Here is a 14052-nt window from a genome sequence, read left to right on the forward strand (position 1 = left end):
TCCTGCATCTAACCTGTCTAAACCCGTCAGAATTTTAAACGTTTCTATGAGGTCCCCTCTCATTCTTCTGAACTCCAGTGAATACAAGCCTAGTTGATCCAGTCTTTCTTGATAGGTCAGTCCCACCATCCCGGGAATCAGTCTGGTGAATCTTCGCTACACTCCCTCAATAGCAAGAATGTCCTTCCTCAAGTTAAGAGACCAAAACTGTACACAATACTCCACCAAGGCCCTGTACGGCTGTAGCAACACCTCCCTGCCCCTGTACTCAAATCCCCTCGCTATGAAGGCCAACATGCCATTTGCTTTCTTAACCGCCTGCTGTACCTGCATGCCAACCTTCAATGACTGATGTACCATGACACCCAGGTCTCGTTCCACCTTCCCTTTTCCTAATCTGTCACCATTCAGATAATAGTCTGTTTGTACCACCAAAGTGGATAACCTCACATTTTTCCACATTATACTTCATCTGCCATTCATTTGCCCACTCACCTAACCTATCCAAGTCACTCTGCAGCCTCATAGCATCCTCCTCGCAGCTCACACTGCCACCCAACTTAGTGTCATCCGCAAATTTGGAGATACTACATTTAATCCCCTCGTCTAAATCATTAATGTACAGTGTAAACAGCTGGGGCCCCAGCACAGAACCTTGCGGTACCCCACTAGTCACTGCCTGCCATTCTGAAAAGTACCCATTTACTCCTACTCTTTGCTTCCTGTCTGACGACCAGTTCTCAATCCACGTCAGCACACTACCCCCAATCCCATGTGCTTTAACTTTGCACATTAATCTCTTGTGTGGGACCTTGTCGAAAGCCTTCTGAAAGTCCAAATATACCACATCATGGTTCTCCTTTGTCCACTTTACTGGAAACATCCTCAAAAAATTCCAGAAGATTTGTCAAGCATGATTTCTTTTCACAAATCCATGCTGACTTGGACCTATCATGTCACCATTTTCCAAATGCGCTGCTATGACATCCTTAATAATTGATTCCATCATTTTACCCACTACTGAGGTCAGGCTGACAGGTCTATAATTCCCTGTTTTCTCTCTCCCTCCTTTTTTAAAAAGTGGGGTTACATTGGCTACCCTCCACTCGATAGGAACTGATCCAGAGTCAATGGAATGTTGGAAAATGACTGTCAATGCACCCGCTATTTCCAAGGCCACCTCCTTAAGTACTCTGGGATGCAGTCCATCAGGCCCTGGGGATTTATCGGCCTTCAATCCCATCAATTTCCCCAACACAATTTCCCGACTAATAAAGATTTCCCTCAGTTCCTCCTCCTTACTAGACCCTCTGACCCCTTTTATATCTGGAAGGTTGTTTGTGTCCTCCTTTGTGAATACCGAACCAAAGTACTTGTTCAATTGGTCTGCCATTTCTTTGTTCCCCGTTATGACTTCCCCTGGTTCTGACTGCAGGGGACCTACGTTTGTCTTTACTAACCTTTTTCTCTTTACATACCTATAGAAACTTTTGCAATCCGCCTTAATGTTCCCTGCAAGCTTCTTCTCGTACTCCATTTTCCCTGCCCTAATCAAACCCTTTGTCCTCCTCTGCTGAGTTCTAAATTTCTCCCAATCCCCAGGTTCGCTGCTATTTCTGGCCAATTTGTATGCCACTTCCTTGGCTTTAATACTATCCCTGATTTCCCTTGATAGCCACGGTTGAGCCACCTTCCCTTTTTTATTTTTACGCCAGACAGGGATGTACAATTGTTGTAATTCATCCATGCGGTCTCTAAATGTCTGCCATTGCCCATCCACAGTCAACCCCTTAAGTATCATTCGCCAATCTATCCTAGCCAATTCACGCCTCATACCTTCAAAGTTACCCTTCTTTAAGTTCTGGACCATGGTCTCTGAATTAACTGTTTCATTCTTCATCCTAATGCAGAATTCCACCATATTATGGTCACTCTTCCCCAAGGGGCCTCGCACAATGAGATTGCTAATTAATCCTCTCTCATTACACAACACCCAGTCTAAGATGGCCTCCCCCCTAGTTGGTTCCTCAACATATTGGTCTAGAAAACCATCCCTTATGCACTCCAGGAAATCCTCCTCCACCGTAAAGCCCAGGATCCCGTACGCTTTTTTAACTGCCTTCTCAACTTGTGCTGCCACCTTCAACGCTTTGTGTGTATATATACCATCAGGTCGCTCTCTTCCTGCTCCCTATTTAAAGAGGCCAGAGTTGGAGGAACGCAGAGATCTCGGTGGGTTGTAGGACCGGAAGAGGTTGCAGAGATAAGGCCCATCTAGTTCAGCTTCTACTGTTCTGGCAGTCACACGATCCAATGATAATTGTTGACTAATCACAGGCTCTATCAATGAGTTTAGAACAGACCCAGACACGAGGTGAGGAAAACCCCCAATGGGTGAGCACTTTGCGAACCACACGTCCAAGTCACCTGTTCGTCCTGAGTATTCTACACTCACCACACATCGTCATTCGTTTAAATGATTAGGCCAACATACTATCCAATAACGCCTTGTAATTGAAGATGCTTCTGAAAATTGAAGATTTTTTTGGGGGTTATTTTATCAAATATTCCAGATTTATTTGTACTTTTTGTTTGTTGAAAGCGACTCTGATTTGGGTCTCAGTGGTTGCGATTCTGGCCAGGAGAACGGGCAGACTAAACTGTAGAAAGAGAGAGAGCTTCAAAATAATAGATTTGTTGCCAAGTACATGAGGTTATTTGTTCCATTTGAAAAGGTAATGAGCCCCACTGCAGCCGGTGAGAGGCAGCTGTGGAACGTGGCTTGTGTGAAAGGAAAAAAGTGGCGTCACTTTTGGATCCACGCTCCGACTTTTGGGATAAAGCCAAAAAAAAAATCAATGGCATCCAAACTATTTGTGTCTCCAGTGGCCTGGATCCTGGGGCCCAAAGACAATGGTAACATCCACTAAACTGTCTGGTTTGCAAGTTACTGATAACCAACAGGTATGGTGCTGATTCAGGATATATTGTCCTACGGGGCAACTGCACTAAGAACAATCCCTTTCCCAAACCTCCGGCCCACAAACACCAAACTGAACAAACAAGGAATAAGAGGTATGAGGGCAGCAGGTGCTTCCACGTTTCCCTCCAAGTCATGCACCATCCTGACTAGGGAAGATATCGGCTGTTCCTTCATCGGTGCTGGGCCAAAATCCTGGAATTCCCTCCCTAACAGCACTGTGAGAGCACCTTGACCACACGGACTGCAGCGGTTCAAGGTGGCGGCTCACCACCCCACCTTCTCAAGGGCAATTAGAGATGGGCAATAAATGCTGGCCTTGCCAGCGATACCCACATTCTGTGAACAAATTTTTTAAAAAGCTCAGCTGGACTTGGTTGCCTGATCATGAGACTTGAACCCTTCTGAAAAGGGTTTGAAATTGGACACGAGTAGAATTTTCCTATCTTAGCGGTAGCAGCTGATTAACAGCCAGGTTCCTATCATCGAACGTCTTCACAGAATTAACCGTGGTAAGCAGGGACGTGGATGAAAACGTGAATTCTGTAAGAATTTTCTTTTAGGAATAGAAAAAGGCCATGAGATGCGATGAACCTTTTTGACAGAACGCCACCATCTAACCACCTTCTCGCTCAACCCCACCCACCCACCCTATCCCTCAACCCCACCCACTCACCCAATCCCTCAACCCCACCTACCCACTCAATCCCTCAACCCCACCGACCCACCCTATCCCTCAACACCACCGACCCACCCCATCACTCAACCCTAGCTACCCACCTACTCACCATATCTGTCAACCCCATCTACCCACCATATCCCTGAACTCCAGCTACCCTCCATATCCCTGAACCCCATCTACCCATCATATCCCTGAACTCCAGCTACCCTCCTTAGCACTAAATTCCTGCACCCCGCTTACCCACCGTCTCATCATGTCCCTCCCCAGGGAGCACTGAATTGTCTCTAAACCCATCCACACCATTTACTACAGTGTTCTCCTCCTGCAAAATATTCCCTTAAAATTAACAGAAACTGCTCTAAGTTTGAAATCATGTCCCCGGGATTTGGGAATAACTGTTATCAGGGGCAATTTTTCTCAATCAGATTCTCACTACTGATCATAATCTGTGAAACCAATTAGCTCACCTCTAAGCCCCCTATGGCTACGAGGAGAGTGCGGCGATGGGATTAATTTAGAATTGCACTAGCAAAGAGCTGGCAACAGATACAATGAGGGCCAAATGGCCTCCATCTATACTGTAAACCGCTATGGTTCTATGGAGTGCTGAAAAACCTGTTCCTGTGTCCTAACTTGCAGTGTGTCCCAACGTTCACCCAGGTGCTTGCTGACCTACACTGGCTCAAAGTTCAGCAAACCTAAATTTTAAAATTCTCATTCTTGTTTTCAAATCTCTCCATGGCCTCGCCCCTCCCTATCTCTGTAATCTCCTCCAGCTCCACAATCCTCCAAGATCTCCGCGCTCCTCTAATTCTGCCCTCTTGCGCATCCCTGATTTTAATTATTCCACCATTGACCACGTGCGTTCAGCTGCCAAGACCCTAAGCTCGAGAATTCCCTTCCTAAACCTCTCCGCTTCTCTTTCCTGTATTAAGATGTTCCTTAAAACTACCTCTTCAACCAAGCTTTTGGCTTTTGGTCATCTGCCCCAATTTATCCTTATTGTGTCAGCTGTGGTTCAGTGGGTAGCACTCTCGTCTGAGTCAGAAGGTTGTGGATTCAGGTCCCACTCCAGGGATCTAAGCACAAAAATCTAGGCCGACACTCCAGTGCAGTACTGAGGGAGTGCTGCACTGTCAGAGGTGCCGTCTTTTGGATGAGATGTTAAACCGAGGCCCCGTCTGCTCTCTCAGGCGACGTAAAAAATCCCATGGCACTATTTCGAAGAAGAGGAGGGGAGTTATCCCCAATGTCCTGGTCAATATTTATCCCTCAATCTACATAACAAAAAAAAGATGATCTGGTCATTATCACATTGCTGTTTGTGGGAGCTTGCTGTGTGCAAAATTGGCTGCCGTATTTCCCACATTACAACAGTGACTACACTCCAAAAGTACTTCATTGGCTGTAAAGCGCTGAGACGTCCGGTGATCGTGAAAGGTACTATATAAATGCAAGTCTTTCTTTCTTCCTTATGTAGCTCGATGTCACATTTTGTTTTATTACGCTCCTGTGAAGCGCCTCGGGACATTTTACTACGTTACAGGTGCTATATCAATACAATTTGTTGTTGTTGTGTGGAGTACTTAACACATTTGAGCTAAATCCCTTTTATGCGCTGTTTTATCATAGCTTTTAACCTCTGTTAATGTCCGTATTTAATAAGAAATAGGAACAGGAGTAGGCCATTTGGAGAGATTTGAAAACAAGGATGAGAATTTTGAAATCGAGCCATTGCTTAACCGGAAGCCAGTGTAGGTCATCGAGCACAAGTGGTGATGGGTGAGCGGGACTTTGTGCGAGTTAGGACATGGGCAGCCGAGTTTTGGATCACCTGTAGTTTACGTAGGGTGGAATGTGGGAGGCCAGCCAGGAGTGCATTGGAATAGTCAAGTCTAGAGGTAACAAAGGCATGGATGAGGGTTTCAGCAGCGGATGAGTTGAGGCAAGGGCGGAGATGAGCGATTTTATGATAGAAACATAGAAAATAGGAGCAGTAGTAGGCCATTCGACCCTTCGAGCCTGCATCGCCATTCAATATGATCATGGCTGATCCTCTATCACAACATCATATTCCCACTTTCTCCCCATACTCCTTATGACTTTTGTGTCTAGAAATCTATCTATCTTCTTCTTAAATATATTCAGTGACTTGGCCTCTTCAGCCTTCTATGGTAGAGAATTCAACAGGTTCATCACCCTCTGAGTGAAGAAATTTCTCCTCATCGCAGTCCTAAATTTCCTACTCCGTACCCTGAGACTGTGACCTCTTGATCTAGACTTCCCAGCTAGGGGAAACTTCCTTCCCACATCCAGTCTGTCCAACCCCGTCAAAATTTTATACGTTTCAATGAGATCCCCTCTCATTCTTCTAAATTCTAGTGAATACAGGCCGAGTCGACCCAATCTCTCCTCATACGACAGTCTTGCCATCCCAGGAATCAGTTTGGTGAACCTTCGCTATGGCAAATACCTGTATATCCTTTTTTCAGTAAGGAGACCAAAACTGCACACAGTCTCACCAAGGCCCTGTATAACTGTAGTATGACATCCTTGCTCCTGTACTCAAATCCTCTTGCAATGAAGGCCAGCATACCATTTACCTTCATAACTGCTTGCTGCACCTGAATGTTTGCTTTCAATAACTGGTGTACAAGGACACCCAGGTCCCTGTGTACATCGACATTTCCCAAGCTATCACCAGTTAAATAATAATTTGTCTTTATGTTTTCCCTACCAAAGTGGATAACTTCACATTTATCCACGTTATACTGCATCTGCCATGTGTTTGCCCACTCACTCAACCTATCTAAATCGCCTTATGCAGTGAATATGTGGTCGAAAGCTTATTTCAGGGTCACATATGACACCAAGGTTGTGAACAGTCTGGTTCAGCCTCAGACAGAAGTTGGGGAGAGGGATGGAGTCAATGGCTAGGGAATGGAGTGCGTTGGAATAGTCAAGTCTAGATACATAAGAGATAGCAGCAGGAGTCGGCCACTCAGAGGGATTTGAAAACAAGGATGAGAATTTTAAAATAGCGGAGGGGGGAATTTGGTGCAAGTGTTTGAAGAGAGAACAGCACTGATCGCAATCTCTAACACCTGCAAAGAAAAACTTTACAAACTGGCAAAGATCACCAAATTCTCTGAAAACATTTCACCGCCAGGACTTTACATTGCTGCTTTTTTTTCTTTATAAACGACGGAGATGTGATGAGCGAATGAGTTGATGACCACGACCAGAGCCCTCATCGGTTGGAACATTCTAAAAGATGACGTAGAACCGCACCGAATGTACAGCACAGAAACAGGCTGTAATGTATTCGCTTCAAGGCGTCTTTACTTAAGAATTTAGAGCAACACACTGCTATTAAGAACTAGTTGGTTTATTAACAAACGACACATTACCAATTCATCCACTTGGCTCACAACTGCATACCTCATTGTGGATCCCCTGAAACCCAACTGACTGAGATTTTATTGAGTCTTGTGAACATCACATAACTGGCTAAGCCACTCACAATGTAACAGCTCTACAACTATTTTGTTGTGAACAATAAAACAAGTGCCCCCTGATTAAAGTGGGGGAGGGGGGGGGGGGGCACTCCAAGCACTTTCAAACAAGTGCCCCCTTGTTTTTTTTTCGAGGGCACTAAAAACACCAATTATACAAACCTGTGAGCATCCTCCCAGGTGCACACATTACACAGGCCATTCTACCCATCTGGTCCGTGCCGGTGTTTATGCTTCACACGAGCCCCCTCCCACCCCTCATTAGCACAACCTTTTATTCCGTGTAAATACTGAGCTTCCACTTAAAGGCATCAGAAAACCTCTTCCTATTTCTAAACACCTCCCCTCATTCCCCCCACCATCACCCCTCACACACTTTAAGGTAAAATGAAACAGAGCAAAACCTTCCAATAAAAATCTCTTTATTTGTGACTTTGTAAAAACAAAATTAAAACATTTTATATCGTCCTTAAAATCCGAGATTACCCAACCGTGAGTTTAAAAAAAAACTTCTTTAAGAAACTATTATCAATGGTATTGAAAAAGGATCCAAACCCGATGTGTAATTTGTATTAAATATTTAAGAATGTCAATTTGGGAAATAAGGTAAATTGTGTTTAAAAAATAACTTGGTGGTGGGGGGTGCAGGGTTATCAGTGTCGACTTGTACATTAAACTGTGGGGTAACTGTGTGTGATGGGGCCTAGAAGCCATATAAACCAGATTAAATCCACGTTCTCCTTCATTTGTCCACACCTCAACTTTCCAATACTATTTTATGATTTATCCACCAATGTAGCAACAACGTTCAGCACAGCCCCTTTCCCAAACCTCCAATCCCCTCAAAATTCAATCAGGGCGAGGGTGAGGTAGCCGGTGAGAAATATAAACACACATGGGACCGGATTACCTGGTCTTCCAGGGCTGCATTGGGATTGTGAGAGTCACACAGATTGAACATCCTGGATGGAGATGGTTTAAAGAGCTCGTTCAGTGGATTTATTTAAACCTCACGAAAAGTAATATTTAATCGGCATTTTATCTTTTGTGTTTGCATCCTGCCTCGTTCAAATTGCCACCCCAATATTCATCACCTTCTAATCTCCCACTGCCACACATCACCCTCTCCCGGGGCGGGAATCTTTGAGAGGTAGACTTATCCCCCCAACACCTGCAACACTCTGGCAATTAAGCTGAAGCCAATAGATGGGAAGATTGGGCGAGATGTAGAGCGGGCAAATCGACCCCCCACTGACTTTAAACCTCTCATCCCTTCTCTCCCCCCATCCATATCCCAAAGAGACGGAATAACTGGACAAAAGTCACTCCAGAGGCAAGACTTTCCAAGGCGCATTCAGACTCTGGTGGGGAACCAAATACTGAGCCACTCGAGGTAGGGTTCTGCTTGCCTTCATCTTTTCCTAACCTTTAATTATCGATATGCAGCTGAAGTAAGTTTTTGCAGATTGATTTTCAGTGGTCTCACTCTCTTCCATCCCCAACTCCTAAACCAACCCGAGCCGAAGTGAGACCATTGGGAAATTAACCATTTCCCATCTGCTACCCCTTTAGTCAACGTCCCCTCTGCAACATCACGGGGAGTATCATTAAACTGCACAGAACCACAGCTCCAAAGGACCATCATTGTGTTGACTTCATCCTGCATATTGCAGTGATAAAACATTATATGGACCCTAAAATAACCCTCGAGGCTGGTACAACATCCCACAATTGAGCGAGCCAAGGCATTCATGTTGCCTACTGGTTTACTGGTGGATCTGTCTTAGGCTAATAGACTCCGTGCAGGTTGTGGGTCACATAATGTATGTGTACCACAATGTAGCCGTTCCAGCAAAACTTTGGAACTAACACTTTGGCCGAAACCTTCATTGTAATTAAGGCGAAACCTGTCTAAGTTTAGATCATCTGACTGGTGTGATGAGGCAGCGGCTTTCAATATACCTCACTTACACTTCAGGTTAAATATTTATTTAAAAGAAAAAAACATGCATCAGGAACACAAGTCTACATTAAAAAAATATCGGGGGAGAATTTATGAATTTGCGCTCCCAAAATGGAACTGTGCATGACAGGAGTGTACGGTGGCAATTTGGACCAGGGGCTGGGGGGCCTTAGAGCATCCTGTGTGGTTTACCTGATGTAAAATTTGATCACACCTGCAGCGGGACCGCTAAATTGGCATCAGCTGCCGCAGGGCAACAAGGCAGCGGGAAAGCTAGAATCCTGCAATCGGGGTACAAGTTACACATCGACTCCTTTACCAGCCAGTTAAATCCCACCTGCCACCAGGAGCACGGAGACAGAGGTATCCCTCGCTCCGAAGGTTCAATCGTTTTCCCCGCCGGCTTGTCTTCTGTTGAAACTCAACTAACGAGATTCGATAGAAAAGTTTAATTTGAATGCCAAGTTGAGAAAACTGACAAATATCTTGGATTAAGAGAACACACATGATGGGAAGAGTAGATTAAACTACAACACTACAGGTGGCACCCAATGAGGAGATGTTAACATTTTCTCTGTCTCTGTGGCAGAGGTCCCATATTTACAGGCATTGCCCCCTCTGGGCAGGCACATCAGGATCCCGTGTCGGGTGTTCCCCGCGATTTCCAGTCCGTTCACTTGCCCATCATTTCACCATCAGCCTTGGTGGATCCCCGTCAATGGGACGATTCGGCAGACCTGTGCTCCCAAGGCGATTTTTTTTGTTTACCTCCAAGATGGAAGCAGGCACATCGGAATCAAAATGACCGGGAGTTCCCTTTGGAGCCATCCCCCTCCTCCACCTGTAATTCCGGGAAAAGTTCCGCCGGTTGGAGCGGGACCAAGGAAATTCCCAGTGAATACGGCGCAGAACGGCTCCCCCCTCTGTTCCGTTGGACCTTGCTTTGCGTCAAATTACCAGGAAGTAACCCAATATGGCTTCCTCTCCCAATTATAAATATAAAATATATCCACTGCGTACAATTATTAAAACACATTTTGTACAGATTGCAATCGTCTAAAATCACGCGGTGCGAAATTCGTTGATATGATTCCTCATTCCAAAAAAATATATTTCTGCTGGTTCTGTGCAAAGGAGAAATGCTCCAGTGACACACACTCGGACGCTTCTCTCCACTGAAAGAGTTAATGAAAACACGGCAGGCGGAAGGAGACGACTACATCCGAGCATCACGGTGAAACGTCGTGTTGTTATTTACCCGTCGATAGGCACAGCTGAACCGCAGTTGGGACGGTTAAATCGTTACTTTGGCTTGAGCTTTCCGGATGATCCCTCCACAACGGTGTTAGTACGTTAGGGAACGTTTCGCGTTACGCGAGGTTACCCAACGTTAGCGTTTTACAATCCGGGCTTTCCCGCAAGGCCTCCCGCTAAAGTGGGTCAGCACTTCAGGTTCCCCACCTGCTCCAGCCTGCTCAAGTCCCGGTCCGCCACCACCTTCTTCGCCCTGTATCCCGCGCAGTTCCTCTGGGAGCCGTTAGCCGCCAGGTGAATCGCGTCCATGGGGCAAATGTAATCACTCGACTCGTCAAACTTCTTCTTCCTCAGGTTTCCAAAATGCGAAAAGCCGAGCTTCTTTGGCTAGAATGAGAGAGAGAGAAAGAGAAAGGGATCAGTGTAGATAGAGAGTGTGGATAGGAAGGACCTATTTCCCTTTGTGTCAGCCGTGGCTCAGTGTAGCACTCTTGCCTCGGAGTCAGGAGGTTGTGGGTTCAAGTCCCACTCCAGGAACTTGAGCACATAAATCTAGGCTGACACTCCCAGTGCAGTACTGAGGGAGTGCTGCACTGTCAGAGGTGCCGTCTTTTGGATGAGACGTTAAACCGAGGCCCCATCTGCCCTCTCAAGTGGACGTAAAATAGTCCCATAGCACTATTTCGAAGAGCAGGGGAGTTATCCTCAGTATCCTGGCCAATATTTATCCCTCAATCAACATCACTAAAACAGATTATCAGGTCATTATCACATTGCTGTTTGTGGGAGCTTGCTGTGTGCTAATTGGCTGCCGCATTTCCTACATCACAACAGTGACTACACTCCAAAAGTACTTCATTGGCCGTTAAGCACTTTGAGATATCTGGTGTTCATAAAAAGCACTATATTAATCCAAGTCTTTCTTTTCATTCTGTGGTGTTGGTTCCACTGCTAAATGCGTGGGGGCCATTATTGAGCCGTGGTGTGCGGGCGCTTAAAACAGGCAGTAAGCTCCTTGAATATACTAACTAGGGGCCTAATACCTGCTGAGGGGCCCTTCTACAAAATTTGTTCCCAATCAGCTGGGCAAATGTTGGGCCTGTCAAAATTCTTCAGGCCCAAGACCACCAACCACAGGCAAGGATTTTCTTCTTGTGTAGAGCCAGAAGGATTGGAAGTGGTCCCCTAACTCTTTCCCCGCCACCCCACTCCATCCATCCCCATGATCGTCCAGACGATCCCCTCATCCTCCCTCCACCACCCCCCTCCCCCACTGCCACCCATAGCCCTCTAACCCACCTCAATTTCTGCCCCCGCCTCAGCTCATCTGCTGCTTAAACCCTCATCTATGCCGCTGTTGCCTCTAGACTTGACCACTCAAACAATTTCCCAGCCGGCCTTCCATCTTGCACCACCGGAAACCTGAGCTCTTCCAAAACTCCCGTATCCTAACTCACACCAAGTCCCGTTCACCTCTCCCAGGAGATCCCGTGGGTTTGGGTGGGGTGGAGAGTGCATATATTGTGATACACAAGGTATCGCAATTGGGTGGGACAGGCTGGATGAGCAAGAGAGTCTTTAGCTATCCTTCATTATTCAAATGTTCGTAAGTGACAGACATGGTAATGAGGGAGTGAGCGGCTATGGGGAGCGGGCATGGAAGTGGAGTTGAAGCCAGGATCAGATCAGCCATGATCTTATTGAATGGCAGAGCAAGCTCGAGAGGCCAAATGGCCTACTCCTGCTCCTATTTCTTATGTTCTTATGGTAGAAATTGGAAGGAGGGAAGTTGAAACATTACATACAGATTCAGAAGACCACACTTACTGAAACAAGAAAGAAAGATTTTCATTTTTATAGCACCATTCACAACCACCGGATGTCCCAAAACACTTTCCAACCAATGAAGTACTTTTGGAGTGTAGTCACTGTTGTAATGTAGGAAATGCGGCAGCCAATATGCGCACAGCAAGCTCCCACAAACAGCAATGTGATAATGACCAGATAATCTGTTTTTAGTGATGTTGATTGAGGGACAAATATTGGCCTCAGGACACCTGGGATAATTCCCCTGCTCTTCTTCAAAATACTGCCATGGGATCTTTTACGCCACCTGAGAGAGCAGACAGGTCCTCGGTTTAACATCTCATCTGAAAGATGGCACCTCCGACAGTGCAGCACTCACTCAGCATTGCATTGGAGGTGTGGCTTAGATTGTGGTGTTCAAATCCCTGGAGTGGGACTTGAACCCACAACTTTCTGATCCGAGGTGAGTGTGCTATCCACTGAGCCACAGCGATCATCTGATTTTGTTAAACTGTAGAATCATAGAAATTTACAGCACGGGAGGAGGCTATTTTGGCCCATCGTGTCCGTGCCGGGCAGAAAAGAGCCACCCAGCCTAATCCCACTTTCCAGTTCTTGGTCCGTAGCCCTGTAGGTTACGGCACTTCAAGTGCACATCCAAGTACTTTTTATATGTGGTGAGGGTTTCTGCCTCTACAACCCTTTCAGGCAGTGAATTCCAGACCCCCACCACCCTCTGGGTGAAAAATATTCTCTTCAATTCCCCTCTAAACCTCCTACCAATTACATTAAATCTATACCCCCCATGGTTATTGACCCACCTGTTAAAAAATAAAAAAAACTATAGTGCCTTTCATGACCACTGGAAGTCTCAAAGCACTTTACAGCCAATGAAGTACTTTTGAAGTGAAGTCACTGTTGTAATGTGGAAAATGCAGAAGCCAATTTGCGCACAGCAAGCTCCCACAAACAGCAATGTGATAATAACCAGATAATCTGTTTTTGTTTTGTTGATTGACGGTAAGTATTGGCCAGGACACCAGGGATAACTCCCCTGCTCTAATTCGAAATAGTGCCATGGGATCTTTTACATCCACCTGAGAGAGCAGATGGGGTCTTGGTTTAATGTCTCATCCAAAAGACAGCACCTCCGACAGTACAGCGTTCCCCCAGCATTGCACTGGAGTGTCAGCTCAGTCATGAAAGCTGCTAAAGCAATGCAAGTCTTCCTTTTTTTCATTTTCAACTAAAGCAAGGTGACTCTCGGCCTTCTATTTAAAAAAAAATCATTCTTGGATATGTGGGCTTCACTGGCAAGGCTGGCATTTATTGCCCATCCCTAGTTGCCCTGAGAAGGTGTTGGTGAGCTGCCTTCTTGAACCGCTGCAGTCCGTGTGGTGAAGGTACTCCCACAGTTCTGTGAGGGAGGGAGTTCCGGGATTCTGGCCCAGTGAGGATGAAGGAACGGCCGATATATTCTCAAGTCAGGATGGTGCATGACTTGGAGGGGAACTTGCAGGTGGTGGTGTCTGCTGCCACTGCCCTCCTAGTTGGTAGAGGCCGTGGGTTTGGGAAGTAGAAAGAAAGGTTTGCATTTATGCAGCCCCTTTCACGACCACCGGACCTTGCAAAGCGCTTTAAAGCCAATGAATTACTTTTTGAAGTGTAGTCACTTTTATAATATAGGAAATATGGCAGCCAATATGCGCACAGCAAGCTCCCACAAAAATGTAATGTGATAATGACCAGATAACCTGTTTTAGTGATGTTGATTGAGGAATAAATATTGGCCAGGACACCGGGGATAACTCCCCTACTTTTCTTCGAAATAGTGCCGTAGGATCTTGTATGT

The 14052-nt window shown here is 45.9% G+C and overlaps 1 protein-coding gene across 2 annotated transcripts in view; it reads right to left on the reverse strand.

Annotated features, from left to right (window-relative positions):
- ppfibp2b (PPFIA binding protein 2b) overlaps window positions 1–14052 on the reverse strand; it is a 290466-nt gene that overhangs the window by 25003 nt on the left and 251411 nt on the right. For both annotated transcript variants that reach the window (XM_070899493.1, XM_070899494.1), the window contains one exon: window positions 10602–10781. In XM_070899493.1, coding sequence (XP_070755594.1) covers window positions 10602–10781 — 180 coding nt within the window. The remainder of the gene's footprint in view (window positions 1–10601; window positions 10782–14052) is intronic.

Source organism: Pristiophorus japonicus, chromosome 14, assembly GCF_044704955.1.
Source record: "Pristiophorus japonicus isolate sPriJap1 chromosome 14, sPriJap1.hap1, whole genome shotgun sequence".
Classification (NCBI taxonomy): Eukaryota; Metazoa; Chordata; class Chondrichthyes; family Pristiophoridae; genus Pristiophorus; species Pristiophorus japonicus.